Source organism: Arachis hypogaea, chromosome 20 (assembly GCF_003086295.3).
Source record: "Arachis hypogaea cultivar Tifrunner chromosome 20, arahy.Tifrunner.gnm2.J5K5, whole genome shotgun sequence".
Lineage (NCBI taxonomy): Eukaryota > Viridiplantae > Streptophyta > Magnoliopsida > Fabales > Fabaceae > Arachis > Arachis hypogaea.
The window spans coordinates 131,384,682-131,402,687 of NC_092055.1; the positions used below are offsets into that span (position 1 = coordinate 131,384,682).

The following is an 18,006-nucleotide window of genomic DNA, read 5'->3' on the forward strand; positions in this document are numbered from 1 at the left end:
TTGATAAATATAGTTCTAACAGAATCTGAAAAAAAAAAACTAATAGATTGAAAGTTTATTTTTATTAATAATTCAAACTTTTCATTTAATTTTCAATTTCTCCAAGTCGAAGGTTTCATGAGAACTAAATATAAATTATTTTTTTATTTCTAAAAAATTACTATATTACCATTTAAATTTTAATTTCCGATATTATAATAAAGAATAAGATTATAAAAATATTTATTAAGTCAGACAAACTTTTATTTCTTATTTGTTTAAAACTCTTGAACAAGATTTGAGCATATAATTTTAAGGATATTTTTTGAAAAAAAAAAGCTATGTGTATTTAAAAGTTCAATCATAAAATTATTCATAATATATATGTGTATAAATATATATTATTTCACATATTTTTAATATGTATTTTATATTTTAATATATAATATATATTAATAACTAATTTTTTATGTATGTATGCTTATTTCAATATTTTATGATAAATTAATTATAAGTATTTTTGTTGGTTGAACTAAATATTATATTACAAATTATAAATAAATTATAACTGACGGATAAATTTAATTTAATTATAACTAGTCTCTATTTGTTGTTCCTGTCCCTTTTGCCCCATCCCCAAAAAAGAATTATAAAAATAAATAATAAATAAGTCTCTAATTTTTTTTTTGTATTAAATTAAATATCTATTAGCCTCGGGCATTTCTACGTATTAATTTTGGTTAAGAACTTATAATATCCATACAAAAAATGATTAGAGATCTATTTGTGTACTTTATTCAAATCATAGATAATAAAGAAAATTAAAAAGTAAATAAATACAATATGATTGAAATTAGCCAATTACACAAGAAAATGAAAAAAAAAATATCGACCAGCCATTTCTTCTTTTTTTTTTTTTTTTTTTTGAAAATCAATCATTTATGTTCTTAAGCAAATCTAGTTCTACGGGGAACAAAATAGAAAAAAAAAAAGAATACTTAAAAAGCTAAATCACTATATCTAATTCCTTATTGATTTGGTCAAATCATTTGTTGTTAGGCTATGAATTTCATATTTACATGTACCATATTAGTATTAGTATTAATATAGTATAAAAACCGCGTAAAATTTAAGTTTTCAATACCTGTTATATATTTATTAAAAAAAATATCATAGTATTTAGATTTTATTATTTATTTTGTTTTCATAAACTTTTAGTTCCTAAAAAGCAATTTTTAATTATAAATTTGTTTTTTAAATATGCAACAGGACATTACGTAAAAAAAATAATTAAACAACTATTCTAGGAACAAACACATCCCTTTTATCAGCATCAAGAACTAAAGAAAGAAAACAACGAACAACAAAAAAATATAATTTAAAAAAAATCATTCAATGGAAATGAGATTTATAAGAAATGGATATGGCAGTGTTTGTTTTTTGTCTATATAGGTGTGTTTGATATGGCATGAGAGTTTGAGATTGAGATTGAGATTGAGACTGAGATTGAAATTTAATATTATGTTTAGTGGCCAAAGATTATGAATTGCATATGCTATATATTATTTTTATTATAATTTATATGTACGTGTTTTGTTTAATAGAGTCTCTTCACTTATGTACTCATGTACTTTCCTAATCTATATATGAGCTTGGAATGAATTTATGAATTGTGAATTACATATGCTATATATTATTTTTATTATAATTTATATGTTTGTGTTTTGTTTAATAGAGTCTTTCTATTCATGTACTCATGTACTTTTCTAATCTATATACGAGTTTGGAATGAATTTATGAATTGTGAATTGCACATGCTATATATTATTTTTATTATATTTTATATGTATGTGTTTTGTTTAAGAGAGTTTTTCCGCTCATGTACTCATGTACTCTCCTAATTTATATATGAGCTTGGAATGAATTTATGAATTGTGAATTGCATATACTATATATTATTCTTATTATAGTTTATATGTGTGTTTTGTTTGGTGATGACACGCTATGTCCCACCATTAATATAATGAGCTATATGATGATATATACAATTGCAATAGATACGACTTGGTAGTGTATTCCAAACCACAAATTTGAGCATAATTCCTGTATACCAAGTAAACTTAGTATCACATAATATTGATTTATCATAACTATCATTACTTATTAATACCATTAATTGTTAATATATTTCATAATTCTGATTAAATTATCTATTATCACCCTTAACAAACCGTCTTTGGCCTCATTTTATAAATTATTTAGTATCAATATGTCATAAATACCTGAGTTCAAATAATAGTAACTGGGATATACCAGTGTCATTTTTGCATGTTAATACATATTATTATCTATATATTAATTATTATCACTTTGTTTTGATCCGAATGCAGTTAGAAAAGATGCCCAAGGTAGGTCGTTTCACGAAGAAAGTCCGTATAGCCACAGCATGTCAGCAACCTCAAGTAGGATTTGATGCGGCCTCAACTTCGCAGAGAGCGGACTGCCCAATTCCGCCGCCAGTGGCAATGGTGTCCCCGCATCCTCATCTTTACGCCCCTTTCGTTCGCATTGCAGCGAACCACTGCCTGCTCCACAGGCTTGCACCCATGATATTCAAAACTCGGAGCCGGACACCGAAGACTTAGACCCAGAGGCAGATGAGGTAGATTCTTTTGACTAACATGTTGATAACCTTTTTGCTGCATCGGATGCTCAGAAGCGCAAGGGACGCAAAATCACAGAATTTTGGGATGTTAAAACAATTGGTATAAGAGAATTTATTTAATTCTATTTTTCATTCAGCTATTTTCCTATGATGTCATCGCAACTTGGCTCCAATGGTAACTAACTAAGAATAAATATGTTTTACAGAATCTGATGGCACAATCAAACAGGTCAAACTGAGTGTGAAGGAAGCTATGAAGCCACCTAACGGAAGAAAGATTGTACTTAGGTTTAACAGTGCACTGCAACCAGTTGGGGATGAAGCAGGTCTACTGAGCAGCGTTATGGGACTGCTAGGATCTGACTACACCAAATTTCTAATATGCGAGAAGGACTGGAGAAAGGTTCGCACCAGGGACAAGATCTATAATGAATGTGTAAAGGTAAAATGTTATTTTTATATTTTCGTACCATTCCAAACTCATAATTTGAACACTACTGACAACTTAATTTTAATGTTGCAGGAAATGTTCCATTTTGAAGAAGATAGTAGAGGAATTATCAAGCGTATAATATTCAAAATGCTAGGAAGGGCTTGGAAGGAAACGAAGAACAGATTATACCATCACTGCTATGACCCAGAACTTTCACTTGAAGAAAATATCGAAAACCGCCCAGATGGAATTACTGCGAACCATTGGAGGTGGTTTCTCGATTATCGCAATAGCGAAGAGACACATGTAATATAGTTTTGTTTCATAACAGAAAAAGTCTATTTATGTCACATTGAGTTAGTCAGAACTAGTGTCTAGTAACTCTTAATTTGATGGCATGACAGGAGAAGTGTAAGAAAAATGCTGAGAATCGATCAAACCAGCTTTACACCACACCGGCGGATCGAAAAGCTTGGCAAGGCTCGGAGAAGAAGAGTTAATCTAATTTTAGGAATGTTTTTGAACTATATCTTCCTCTACTTATTCACTTTGTCATCATTATTGGTACAGTCGGAACGATAAGGGAGGAGAGTTAGTAGAGGAGAGTTGTATCTCTTAACGCACAAAAGAGCTAATGGCTCCTAGGTCCATGATGCAGCTCGGGCTATTGGAGTAAGTAATGTGTTGAGAATCGGGAAGTAGTTTCTCCTATGTTTTAGTTTTTAAAATTTTATTGGAAGTCTGTGCGGTTAGTGACTAGCTAGTAAATGCTTATAATTGCTTATATATGTGTGTAGGATAGAATTGAGGCTATTGAGCAACGTGATAAATCCTCTAGACTGTTGTCTCAGAATGATTCGCTTGCTCAAGCTCTCGGAAAGGAGCACCCGGGTAGGATGCGTGGCATGGGGTTGGGGATGACTTCTAGTCAAGTCTTCGGTATGAATTCCCATTAGCCGAACAATGATTTTGAAAGGGAGGAGACCCAAAGGGTGCTGCTTGAACTACAAGCAGAGTTGGCAGCAGAAAAATTGAAAAGGAAGGCAGTGGAGGATGAAGTAGCAGCTGGAAAGGTCAGGATGCATGCAATGGAGAGTGCTTTGATATGTCTACTTCAAGGGCAAGGTAGGAAGTTGCCATCAGACGTCGCCGCATGGATGAGTGCGTTGGAGGGACATAATAGAAAGTAGATCTTAGGATTGTGGAACCTTTTCTTCTTTTAGATATACACTTTTATGTTGTTGATTATGCAACTCTTAGTAAGGAGTATACTTTATTGATATTCGGATAATTATATTAATTAAATTAATGGTTTTGCTATTGTCGTTTACCTTGCAATTTATTTTTCGGGATATAAAATAATTTAACTTACAAATATTAAGAAGGATTAAGAAAAAAAAAGAAAAAAATGTACATTAAAATAAAAAACAGTGTGGTTTGTCAGTGTACAATACAGTATTTTTGCGGCCATTTAACCGGAAAATAGCGGCGGTTGCGAACTAGCCGTTAGAAATTTAAAAATTCAGTTTAGGAGATAGAAACCGCCGCCAGTTATATTTGAAAAAACATTGGGCCTTAAACAGCAGCGTTTTCAAACCGCCGGTGATTACATTTGAACAAAACCGTGGCCATTAAACAGCGGCAGTTTCTAACCGCCTATCATTTCGTGTGCATAACTGTTGTCCAGATCGCGGCGGTTTCAAACCGCCGCTAAACATTGCGACACTATTTCTGGGTTTTGCGGCGGTTGTGCCAGCGGTTCCTGAGAACCGCCGCAAAATCATATAACCACCCCCAATAGGCGACGCTTAACAAACCGCTGGAATCCCGTTTCGCGGTGGCTTAAAACCGCCGTGAATCACTCCAAGAACCGCCGCTATTTCCCGTTTCCTTTGTAGTGACAAAATATCAGTTCTTTAGGTAGCGTTTGTTTTGAGATATTGGGATAGAGACTAAAAGATTGAGATTCAGTATCATATTTGTTAGTCCAAAGACTGGTAATAAAATTTCAGCTGTCCCCAAAATTTCAGTATTTAATACTTTCAAAAATTAGAGACACCTGAGATTGAAATGTTTAGGGACGAAGATTGAAACTTTAATAATATTTTATACCTAAAATATCTACATTCCAATTAATTAATTTCAACTTTATCTTTTGTACAAATTAAATTAGAGTTTCATTCTTATTTTAGTCCCTCTTCTACTTTACACCATGTAAGGTCCCACATCGGTTGGGGAGGGGAACAAAGCATGCCTTATAAGGGTGTGGATACCTCCCCCTAGCATGACGCGTTTTGACGAGTGAGTGTGGGGGGCTTCTGCTATCATCCCTATTGTCAAAGGCAAAACCGTGAGGCTGTGCCAAAGCAAACAATATCGTACTAGCGGGTGGTTTGGGCTGTTACACACCAAATACAATACTTAGACTTATTTCAATCTTTATCTCTCAGTCTCTATCTTTTGGTCTCAATCTGTCAGTCTCTGTCTCTCTTTCAAACGCTACTGTAACCTCAAAAAAATAAAGACACATGAGATTAAAATTTTAAAAAATAGAGACTGAAATTTTATTAATATTTTTTTTAAAACAAATATTCTTATCCAATTTTTGAAATTCCAAGTCTACCCTTTGTTAAAACTGGTTAGGGTTTCTTCTGATTTTCATTGTATCTCTTCTCATTCTGGAGCACAACATCGGTCCAAAGCTTCCTCAAGCCCATGATACCAGCGTCGTCGCCAGGAATAGCTCATCGTAGTCATCTGAGCCATGGTGATGAAGGTAAGTCACCTTGCATATTGCAATTTAATCACACGGAACACAAACATTCACAAAAGCAAACGCTGAAAGCTGCAAAGCTACCATACTGTGGAGCTGGTAACTCCACTCATACACTATGCTTTGATCTCTGTTCTACTATTGTTTGTCAATCGTAGCTCCTCACCATGAGATTTCATTCTCTGTTTTGTAAATTTTGTTGTTTTTCTTGCTTCTAAATTTTTATAGTGGTCTATAAAATTCACGCGATTATTCAATTTAACTTTTCAGATTTTAATTTCACTTTAGTAGTTTTTCAAAGGGATAAGTATTGTTTTGGTCCCTCACGTTGAGGGTTGGAATCGAACTCGTCCCCAACGTAATTTCTGATTTAGAATCATCCTTAATGTTTTTTTCGTATTAAAATCGTCTTTTTTAATAAAATTTTTAATTTTATTCCTAAACTACCCCTACTTTAATAAAACCACCGAACCAAGCCCACCACCACAGCGCCACCATGACCACCTTTCCCCCTCCCCTTTCTTCTTCCTCTTCTCTCATCTCTTCTTTGTCCCCTTGCCCCACTCTCCTCTCCTCTGCCACCGAACAGCCACTGCGCCCCTTAGTGACGGCGTTGCCACCCAACCTTAGCCACTGCACCCTTACCGGCGTCCCAACCTGTCACCACCCCCTGTCCGAACCCTAACCCAGCCAACCACCCCTGCAACCCTCTACCATCTTCTCCCCCTCGCATCTCCTCTCAGCGTCGAACCACCATCGCGAACCAACCTCCCCATGGCCGAACCACTGACCTGTAGCCTCCACCATCGACGAGCCATGGCGACCCAACCCAGCGCCGCCGCGGCGTCCAGGCCCCTCCCCTCCGTGCGAAGCTCTTTCCCCTTCCCCTTGCTCCATCGTTCCTCCCACTGTCTTCGAAGGTTAGAACAGGGCAAAACCCCTGTTTCCATTTCACTGCGTACTGACCATTGCCACGTCGCCAGCGCCACTACCAGGCCAGCTGAGTTGCTCCGCCCGTTCCTCACCACCACGTTTCCTTCTCCTTCCCTGCTCCAATTTTCTGCTTCCCAGATCTCAATTTTTTTCTCTTCTGTTTATTCTGTTGGTGTTGGTGTTGGTGGAGGAGAGGGAGGAGGGGAAGTGGAAGAAGTCGGAGAAGAAGAGGAAGAAAATGAAGAGGAAGGGGAAGTGGTTTTGATATTTTTACTGTTGCATCTGAATTTTGCTTCTTCTTTTTCTGTATCTGTTGAATTTTGCTGTTGAATTTGCTTCTTTTTCTGCCTCTATATCTGATTTTTTTCTTTTTTATTTTGCTATTGAATTTGGTGGTGGTGGTGGTGGTGGTGGTAGTGTTGGTACTGGTGGTGGTGGTGGTATTGGTGCTGGTTGTGGTGTTGGTGTTGGTGTTGTTGGTGGTGGTGGTGGTGGAGGAGGTAATTGTGCTGTTAGTGGTGAGGGTATTTTTGTCCAAAAAAATTAAAAAGACGATTTTAATACGAAAAAAATGTTAAGGATGATTCTAAATCGAAAATTACGGTGGGGACGGGTTCGATTCCGACCCTCAACGTGAGGGACCAAAACAATACTTATCCCTTTTTCAAATTAAGTTTCGGATACTATAGTGGTCCTTGAACTCCTTTTCGGTGATGAGTTAACAACCATAGTGATGATGTGGCACTTCTTTACTATATTGGATGCTGTAATAGTGGTGTCAATTGAACCTAAGGCCCTAAGGTTAACCATAAACCCTTCAATAAAATTTTAGCCTATAACTCCTAAAATTACAAAAATACATTTTATAAGGTCCTGACCTTAATTAAGTCCAAAAAAATTGAAATAAGACTGGCCCTACAAGCCTAAAAACAAATTGGCAAGTGACTAAGTGGTGAGATTGGTGACCTACGCAGTGCTGCTCTTCCTCCCTAATGAAATTGGTGGCTATACCTGGAGAAGAAGAAATCGGTGGACGACGTCGTGGCTGCTCCTCCTCCCTGACGTGGTGGACAAAATTGGTGGCTGTTCCTCCTCCCTGACATGGTAGATGATGTGGTGGCTGCTTCTCCTCCCTGACATAATGACTATCTCATCAAGAACTAAAAGTGCAAAACTAATTTAAAGCATCAAATATTCTTCTTCTTCTCCCCCTCTCTTAGAGTTTTTGTTTTGCTTGTTTCTTCTTTCCCTTTTCGTGATCTCAAAATGGGATTTTTCTTTGTCACTTGAACTATGAACTCAAGTTTCATCCTTTAAATGGTTGGTGTTTGAAAACAAATAACAAGAACCCAGTATGATTCATTGGTTCTTTTAGATTGCTTCTGATTTGTTGTTGAGTGCTTGATTAATCTTATTGGTGCCTGTAATAGTATTTTCTAATGGAAGTCCACGTTCTTCCTTATAATATTCTTATCCGATTCATTTTCTAGCATTAATTTAATTTGGAAGATTGTTTTATCTTTTTGACTTTGTAAATTGTATTTTGATTGTCTAAAATATGATTAGGAAATTTATCATCCTAAATGATGAGATTGTTTTTAAGACTTTTGAACAATATTTAAAAAATAAAAAAAAAAGGATTAGATGATCTATGAGCTGGCCCTAGGACTTTTGGTCCATAAAGATTTTTGGTCCTGCGAGTTTTTTGAAAATTTGACCCTATTGATTATACGGTCTTTTGTTCTTTTGGCCCTATAGGACTAAATATATTGACACTACTAGTTGAAATGACTAGCGGACCTAGTCAAAAATTAAAATTGTGATCCAATTTGATCCCTCCCATTTATATAATCATATTCTAATTAAGAGCGTTGCATTCTTTTTCATCTTTTTCCTGTTCTTTTTCTTTTTCTTAATATTTGTTCGTCGTCACTCATACTTACTAACTAAAGGTAATTGAAATTTAAAAAGAATATGCAATCACAATTTGATGATCATTTTGTTTTTGGTTTTTTAAAAAGAACAAACATCCAAGTAGAAAAATAAAATAAAATAAAATAAATATAATTTCCATCGCCCACAACCATCAATCATTGTTTATAGATGATTATTAATGTTGGGCAAGTAGAGAACAAACCCAATGAAACACAGAACAAATGCATAATAATTTAGTTTGGTTGTTGTCAATAATCACCGACCATGATATCTGGTCCAATGGTTCAATCCTTATAATCGTTTGAGGTAGAGGTGGTGGTGGTTGATTAGTTCCTCCAACAGTCTTTTGACAGGTGTGAATTAGGTAGTGTCTACACTTGAGGCAAGATGAATGAGAAGTGAGCCACTACTTGTCAATGCAACAAACATCGAAGCCATGGTTACAATTTGGCAGAATGCGCAACTTTTCACCATTTGTGAAGTCCAAGAGGCATATCACATGCTCAATGTTCAACTCCGTCGTTTGACTACTTAATGATGATGATGGTGATGATGATGATGAGTTAGGATTTGTTGTTGAGGAAGATGATGATGATGAGTCGTTGATTACTAAATCGAAACATACACCTCAAAGCACACTTTATGATTGGTTCAATTCTAAGGAGAAAATAAGTCGGATAGGAGGATGGAGAGAACCTGAAGAAGATGATGAAAAAGAAGAATGCAATACTTTAAATTAATAGAAATGAATTAGATCAGAGTTATATAAAGAAAGAAGATGGGTCACAATTTTAATTTGGTCATGTCAGCTAGTTATTGCAGTGTCCACCGTGGTAATAAAGTGCTACATCATTATTATAATTAGAGAAAATTTATTCCTAAATCAGTCAATTTTAAACAATTCTATTTAATATTTATTAAGAGTAAAATATTATTTTTGTCTCTAACAGTTGGGAGAAATCTTATTTGTGTTCCTAGCGTTTAAATCGTCCTATTTGTATCCCTAATGTTTATAAAAGTAATTCAATGTTATCCTGCCGTCAATTATACTAACAAATCAGATTGTATTTTTCAATTATTCTCACTTGGATGTATTCATTCTCAAGTAGGTCTCATTTGGATATGTTCGATTTCAATATTGTACCACTACAAGAAAAATACCCATTCAGGTACACTTGAAAAGTGTAGCCAAAAGTGAAAAAAATGATGCCTTAGGCTAAGGCTACGCTTTTCGGGCTACGGAGACGCTTTAGTGGGGGATGCCTATTCGGTCGTTGCCTATTCTCAAAGGTTACGCTTTTCTATACCAAGGGCTACGCTTTTGGCATTTGAGAATAGGGTGCGCTTTTCAAGTGATGCTATCCAAGACCAAAGGCTACGCTTTTTAGCTTCCATTTTTACCAGAATAGGCTACGCTTTTCAACGCTACTGCATCACCTGTAAAGCATAGCCACATTGTATACCATGGCTACTGTTTATAAGTGTAGCCTTAGATCCTTCATTTTTTTTATATATACATATTTATAATATTCTAATAATTTTTTTACATCTTAATATTTAGTAATATTTTAGTAATATTTACAATTCTGTATTTAGTAATATTTTTCTACAACTTAATATTTATAATTTCGTATTTTCAATTAAATTAGTTAAATCTCATTAAATAAAAATAAATACATAATAATACTAAATAATTTCTTTAAATAATAAAAATGATCTTTAATTTCAACAAAATATATTTATAATGAACCAAAAGTATTGGAATGAACATAATTTTAAATATTCATACATCTCACACTAAATTTATATATGAAACTACTTAGAGTTTACTACTAACAAACTATGAAAAATCAAAATATTATATCCTACATATATAAATCTTCTAATATAGAAGTCAATAATCAACGAACCATCTTTGCCAATAAACTATAATAATAAACAGCTTAATCTTCATCAACATCTTCAAAATTATCCTACATAATTATATAGAAAAATAATTAAAAATATTTATAATGAGATACAAATAAATTGAAAAACAATGAGATACAAAATTATCCTGCATAAAGTGAAAATCGTTTATGAAAGATATTTTGGTTTCATTAGCCCAGATTTGAAGAATCCAAAGAAAAAAACAACACTTGAAGTAAAAAAAAAAAAAAAGATGAGCAACCTCAGTTTTAATCTTTAATGTCATTGACTTGTAGCAACACCAAGTAGGTTCTCCCTGAAAAAATAGGAACTTGGATACATTGCAACCTCGGACACGTTGGATTGAAAACATCATCGGCAGTGGAAACATTAAAAAATAGGATTTAAAACAAAAAAATAATAATACTAAGTCAATTAACTCGAGTACAAGTGAAGGCAATTTGATTAGGATACAGCTAAATGGTTAAATTCAAAATAGGAACATTAGTTTACAAAAGAAAGCCTCAGTTGAACCATTGAAGTAAAATGAATGTAGCTTCACCAAGTAGGTTCTCCTGTAAACAGGGTCTTAGCTCCACAACACCTCAAACAGTTGGATTGAATCATCACAAACTATGTTTGGCACTCAATTAACATGCATTAACAACAGCTTAAAAAATAATAAATGCAGAAAGGCTCAGAAATATAACAGCTTCATCAATCACATTTTTTCATAAGCAAAACTGGCATTTGAAGCTGAATTATTATCCTCATAGCCAACCAGAAATATATCAAGCAGAAAACCGAAAATCAAATGTTTATTAAATCAAAAATCAATATTTGGATAAAATATTGATTGCCATAGAAGTCATTACTTACAGTATTTTATCAATTTCCTTCAGAATATCGACTACAACTGCCTGCATGTCCTTCCTACTAGGTTCTTTCTTGGACTTCTTACTACCTTTTCCTTTTCCTAACAATGGCATTGGAACAGAATAATTTGAGATGAAAAATTTACAAATAGACACATACATATAAAATACAGAACCATGCTGTGTAACTTGATACGAATTCATATCAAGGGTATGTTTATCAGGATGGTAAAAAATGGGGAGGCAAATTTCATGTGAGCTCTGTAATTGTCAGCATTTAGCTCATCCATGAAAACTTATGTCCCATTTTTCCCCAACCAAACACCTGAGAAGGGAACTTTCCAGAAACAGTTTGACAAGACTACTTAATCAAATTAACAAGTTCTAAAACTATTTCGCGCAAACAATAGAATGCTAACAGAAATAGAGCAAGCACTACAGATAACATCATATGTAAATTGGGAAAAATACAATCAATTCACCTTGATACTTCACTGAAGCTTTTGACGGCTTCTCTGTTTGTTTTTTGCTTGCAGCCTTTCCCTTAGTATCTGACTTTTCACTAGAGGTTTTCTGCTTCTTGGATGCCAAAAGCACTATCCTGATGAATAATTGCCAGAATGGAAAGCTAAGATTATCATTTGCTTTCATAATTGACAGAATACAGAAACTTAACAAGAAAGCTAAGTATCTCCAATTATATCAAGGCAAAATAAGTGCCAAAACCAGCAAAACAACTCAGAAAAAAAACTGCCAATAGTTAGAAAGCAACTTGGTTGAGCTACTGCATTCACAATTATACCAGATTGCAACACAAAGCTACTAGCTCGTATGATGAAAAAGTATAATATCTTATAAAACTCATTTTCAGATGTTGACTACACAATGTGAATCTTACGAGACAAATAACATGCTATGTTATCATAGAGAATAGTCTTATATATGTTACCTCTGCATCCTTAACAATTGGGGATTGCAGCCCATTAATGACTTCTTTTGCATCATATATCACTCTCGCTTTTCTGTTATTTGTATCCTTCATTTTTATTGTTCTGCCCCATCAAAATGGTTATGAAATTAGCATAAATCTAAGATAGAATAAAATTAATTGTTTAAGAATCGATAAGTGAAAAATTTTAAAGACAATATAATACCTATCCCAATGATCATCAACTTCATACAGAACATTCAAAGTTGATGAATTAAGGATCTTCCCTTTGACCACTTTCTAATTTCCACAAATCCAAGAAAATAATGAATTGATTTGTAAGATAAATCAGCCTCAAGTCCTGTCTCTGTTGATTTTATATTAATTTCGCCAATCCAATCAACAGCAGGAACTGGAATTATTCTGAATAAAAGCTGATAATATTCTCGTCTCCATTAGAATCAGTTTCGAACACCCTTAGCTTTATGATCTTACAACAAAGCATATTAACAAGGGTCATATCCAGTAGGTATGACACGAAAAAGCTAAAACCCCCAATTCATCACAAATTGAATAAAGAACAAAACTAGAATTCAACACTAATAATAACAAGCAATGCTCAAATGTGACATGAAAAAGCTTCTAACACAGACAGCACGACAGAAATTGAACCAGACATAGAAAAATCCTAATTAAAAATGAAATTTTGATATAGGAGCCCTAATTAAATTTAACACAGGCTAGTGGGAATTAGGAACCCTAATTGCCTAAATCAGGAAAAAAATTAAAAGCCTACCAATCGTGGATGAGAGCGAATCGAGCAGGGATAGATGGAGCAGAGGCGGCATGATTAGCCAAGGAGACGCGGAGCAAAGCAGAAGAGCACGGCAAAGAGGTGGTGCAACGTAAGAGAGCTGCCACGTCGTTGCAAAGTAATAGAGCTGCGGCGGCGATGCGGTGTAACAGAGCCACGGTGGTGGCGTGGCGTGGCGTAGCAAAGCCGTGTGAGGATGTGGTGCAAGGAGAAGAGCCATGTGATGGCGTAGCAAAGCTATGAACTCTTAGCTTTGTGCGAAACGATGATATCACGGGGGAAAGGGAGAAGAGGTGGAAAAATTCACTGGGTGTTATGTACTTTGGGGGAAAATGGGAAAAAATTCACTAAGTGTCAAGCATTTCGTCCTAGATACGTATGGTTTTCGATCTTCGTGATGGTGAGAGTTTTTGATCTTCTTTGAAAGGGTTTTCTTCGTGCTTTAGAGGTGAGTGATGACGAGCTTTGGAGGGAATGGGTGAAAATTTCACTAAGTGTGTGAGCTGAGTGTGCGTGCTTAATGGAAAAATTTAAGAGGGAAAATATTCAGCAAGTGTCAAGTTTTTGGCTCTAGATACATTAGGCATCACTTTTAAAATACACTCAAAACTTAATAAATATGCTACCCTCTAAAAGCGTCCTCTTTGATATGAAAAGTGAACCTATAGATCTCAACCTACGGCTACGCTTTATAAGTGATTTCTATAATACCTAAGGCTACACTTTTTAAATGATGCCACAATTGTGTATCTTTTTCTCTTATAAAAAGGCAACATAGAGAATAGGCTACGCTTTTCAAATGTAGCTTAAAAAAAGTGTGGCTGAATGAGTATTTTTCTTGTAGTGTACCCATTATTTGTATTCAGGTTCAATTATGTCCCTAAAAAAGTGAATTATGTAAATATTGCGGAAACTAGTTTCAACTTTTGATGAGCTATTATCCGGAGTGAATTATGGTTCTGTCTCAGACATTTTTATTCTAATTTCAAGAAGAGATTTTCGGAACTCCAACTAAAGCTCATGATGTGTAATTGACGGCAGGATAACATTGAATCACTTTTACAAATGCTAAGGATACAAATAGGACGATTTAAACGTTAGGGACACAAATAGGACTTACCCCAAATATTGGAGACAAAACGATACTTTACTCTATTTATTAATTTTAAATTATTTTTTAAAATCAGAATATTATTCATTAACATTAATTACGTTTTTGAATAATAAAGATTTGGTAAATTAATCGCTTCCTAAATAAAATGCCATCAACCTTTCCTCTTATAGCGTCGGCCTTGTCCCTCGTGTAGACCACCACTTTGCTGCCGCTGTAGTGCGCCACCATTCCCGCCGCACAGATCGCCGCGTGCGCCATCGTTCTCACCGTTGGTACAGGGACAAGAAACATCCATTCGTAATAAAAGAAACATTCATTTTCAAATAAAAGAATCATCTAATCTCGAATAAAAAGAACATCCAATCTCGTATGAAGTTCTACTAAGTTTCTGAACCCCAAAATAGAGATGAAACATCCAGTAAATCGAAGAAACAACATCCACTAACTTTTGGAAGATGGGAAGTGACTCGACGGCGTGATGGAAGAGGAGGAGGAGGCAAGACAAGATGGAGGAGGAGGAAGAGACGCGGCGTCACGGTGGAGATAGTTAAAACACGACGTGATAGAAAAGGCAGATGGTGCGGCGCAACGACGCAGTGGCGACGGAATGGAAGCCTATGCAGTGTGGCGGAAGAGGCATACGACTTCCGTGACTTGTCGACCGTGGTGGATGGCGTCCTTGCAGCGGAAGCAAACATGGCGTGATGGGCTCATTCATGGTAGCATTGGAGGAGGCAACGGCGGCGCAGACGTGGTCTGTGACAGAGGTTGATGGCATGGGTGACAGCGTGCAAAGTAGGAGAGTGAGGTGACTACTTTTTTTTTTTTTTGAAACTAGGGTTAAGAGGAGTATAAATAGAGTGTTTTTTTTTTTTGTTTTAGTGGACTTTGGATCTACTCCAATAGGAGTTGGTAGGAGTTGGCTGAACCTTTTATTAGTTACTTAGCGAAATTGTTATGATTATTGACTCAACATCGATTATGGTGCCCAAAACTTAATATAAAAGACCACTATAGTGAAATTAGAATTTGAAGAATCAAATTAGATAATTACATGAATATCAAGAACACTACGGGAATTTAGTGCTTGTTTGAGTGTCAATAAGTTGATAAAAAAATATTTTTTTTCAATGAAAAAATATCTATTTTTATTTTTTAGCATGTTTGGTAAATTTCTAATAGTAAAAGTAAAAGAACTAAAAAAATAAAAAAATAATTTTTTTGAGAAGTTACAATTTATAATTTGTTGAAAAAAATTTTTCTTAAGAAAAAAGATGTTTTTATATAATAAATAAATAAGTACTTTTATATTATTCAACCCAAATATAATTGATAGATATTTTTTTTGTAAAAGACCTCTAAACATAAAATTACTTTTACTTCTCTATAAGATCTTCTAAAAGAAAATAACTCAAAAAAATATCTTTTATTAAAAATTCACCCACCCACTCACTCACTCACTCACTCACTCACTCACTCACTCTCTCTCTCTCTCTCTCTCTCTTTCTCTCTCTCTCTCTCTCTCTCAATCTTCAATACCACCATAATATGCAGTGCCACCACACTTACACCCTCCTTTACCAACACCACCATCATCACCAACACCACCGACTCTGAACTAAGAGAAAGAAGAGGGAGAAGGACACACACTCTCTCTCTCTCTCTCTCTCTCTCTCTCTCTTTAAATCTTCAATACCACCATAATATGTAGTGCCACCTTCAACACCAACATAATATGCAGTACCACCATACTAACACTCTCCTTCACTAACACCACCATCATCACCAACACCACCGACTCCGAACTAAGAGAAAGAAGAGGGAGAAGGCGCAATGCGGCGCTGGCGAGGTTCGGAGTTGTTGCAACCACAACAAATAAGAGAGATAAAGAGACGAGGAGTACACGCTCCGAATGGTTTCTCCCACTTCTCCTTCCTTCATTTTGGGGTTTATCGCCACGTGTTCACTCCATCACCTGCTTCAAGATTCTCTTAATCGTAACATTGTTTTGAACTTCCTCAATACCAGGGGTGTTCACGGGTTCAGGTAACTCGATTACCCATCTGTAGGGGTGTTCATGGGTCGGGTGAAATCAGGTTTGTCCTGACTCAGACCCGACCCGAAATATATACCGGGTCTATTTTTTAGACTCTAATCTAACCCTAGACCTGATGAAACCCAAACATTTTCGGGACACAACTATACCGGGTGAAAATCGGGTCTTTAAAACTTTAATAATAATTTATAAAGAAACTTATTTATGATGCACTTATTTATAAAAAAGAAACTTGTTACCGAAAAGTTGATATTCATATTTGAACTTAAATTTGTCCATAAATTCTAATTTGATGCTTCTTTGATCTATTTTCTAATTCAACAAGTGTGATTAAAAATAAACAATAAGCTTATAATTAATATAACATAATATTAAAATTAATTTAAAACATATATATCTTTTTAGTTTCCTTAGGGTGCACATTGGTCGGGTTCGCCTTAACTTGGACCCGGCCCGAAATAATGACCGGGTTTATTTTTGAGACCTTACCCGACCCTAGACCCGGTGAAATTGCACCAAATTAGCCCCTAAAATATTCAGAGCCGGGCAGAGTCTAGGCCGGGTCGGGCCCACACCCCTACCCGTACGCATAGTTGTAAGAATAGGACCGGACCGGTCGGTTCGATCGAAAAAACAGTGAACCGGACTTCCAACTGGTTCGGTCCAGCATCTGAACCACTTAAAGAATAAAATCGATCAAAGCCAGGAAAAACCGGTCAAATTCGTTGAACATCGCTCAAAATCGGTGAAAACCGATTCAACCGAACCATTTAAGAGAAAATTCCAAAATTAATGAAGATGTATTTCAAACCTGGTCTTCTTTGTGCGTGCATGCTCTTCTTTGTTCCTTAATATTTTGAATGCTAATTATTTATTATATAGTAAAATAGATATTATTTTAATTTTATACTCACTTATATTTAAATTAATTATATTTTTATTATTCATAATTATTAATATAAATGTAATTAAATATGTATAAATAAAAAAGATCAAATAATTTTATTAATTACAATATAATTATTTTTTTATGATTATATGATATTTATCAATATTACTTTTTAATAAATACATATAGTACATAACAATATAATAAATATAAACTAATTAATTAGTTATTAAAATAAAAAATATTTATTTTAATATAAAAATAAAATAAAAAAAATCCTTATTATGAAAAAATACTAGAATTTTATATACTTATTTAATAATAACTATATTACAACTTGTTGATTATAATTTGTTGAAACTCTATTATTTTTAAAATATTAGTAAAGATATATATATATATATATATATATATATATATATATATATATATATATTTTAATTTTAAGTTTTAGACTATTTTATATTTTTTATTTACGTTCAACCAATAACTCATCAGTTGAACCAATAAACTAGTAAATCAGTAGTCTGATCGGTTCGATTACCAGTTCGATTCTGACAACTATACCCATCTAAATCCGAACCGAACCGATTAAATTGGTTCTGAAACCAATGAATAATCGGATATAATTGAACCCAACCCGATGATACCCAATCATAATTGGTTCGGGTATCAATTTTGGAAAAGTGGAATCCTAACTAACT

General features: G+C 34.5%; 1 protein-coding gene and 3 non-coding genes across 4 annotated transcripts; 1 reads left to right on the forward strand and 3 right to left on the reverse strand.

Moving 5' to 3' along the window:
- Positions 1 to 2,378: 2,378 nt before the first annotated feature.
- On the forward strand, positions 2,379 to 4,865 carry LOC140183240 (uncharacterized). The gene is made up of 6 exons (XM_072231264.1): positions 2,379 to 2,387; positions 2,576 to 2,641; positions 2,874 to 3,086; positions 3,168 to 3,383; positions 3,875 to 4,016; positions 4,765 to 4,865. The coding sequence occupies exons 1-6, from the start codon at positions 2,379 to 2,381 to the stop codon at positions 4,863 to 4,865; spliced, it is 747 nt and encodes a 248-aa protein (XP_072087365.1).
- Positions 4,866 to 10,886: 6,021 nt separating this feature from the next.
- LOC112788378 (small nucleolar RNA Z278) lies at positions 10,887 to 11,006 on the reverse strand. The gene has a single exon (XR_003195744.1). It is a non-coding gene; the product is annotated as a small nucleolar RNA Z278 (small nucleolar RNA).
- A 141-nt stretch (positions 11,007 to 11,147) lies between these two features.
- Positions 11,148 to 11,260, reverse strand: LOC112788376 (small nucleolar RNA Z278). Its single transcript, XR_003195742.1, has one exon. It is a non-coding gene; the product is annotated as a small nucleolar RNA Z278 (small nucleolar RNA).
- A 56-nt stretch (positions 11,261 to 11,316) lies between these two features.
- LOC112788372 (small nucleolar RNA Z223) lies at positions 11,317 to 11,408 on the reverse strand. The gene has a single exon (XR_003195738.1). It is a non-coding gene; the product is annotated as a small nucleolar RNA Z223 (small nucleolar RNA).
- Positions 11,409 to 18,006: the final 6,598 nt, after the last annotated feature.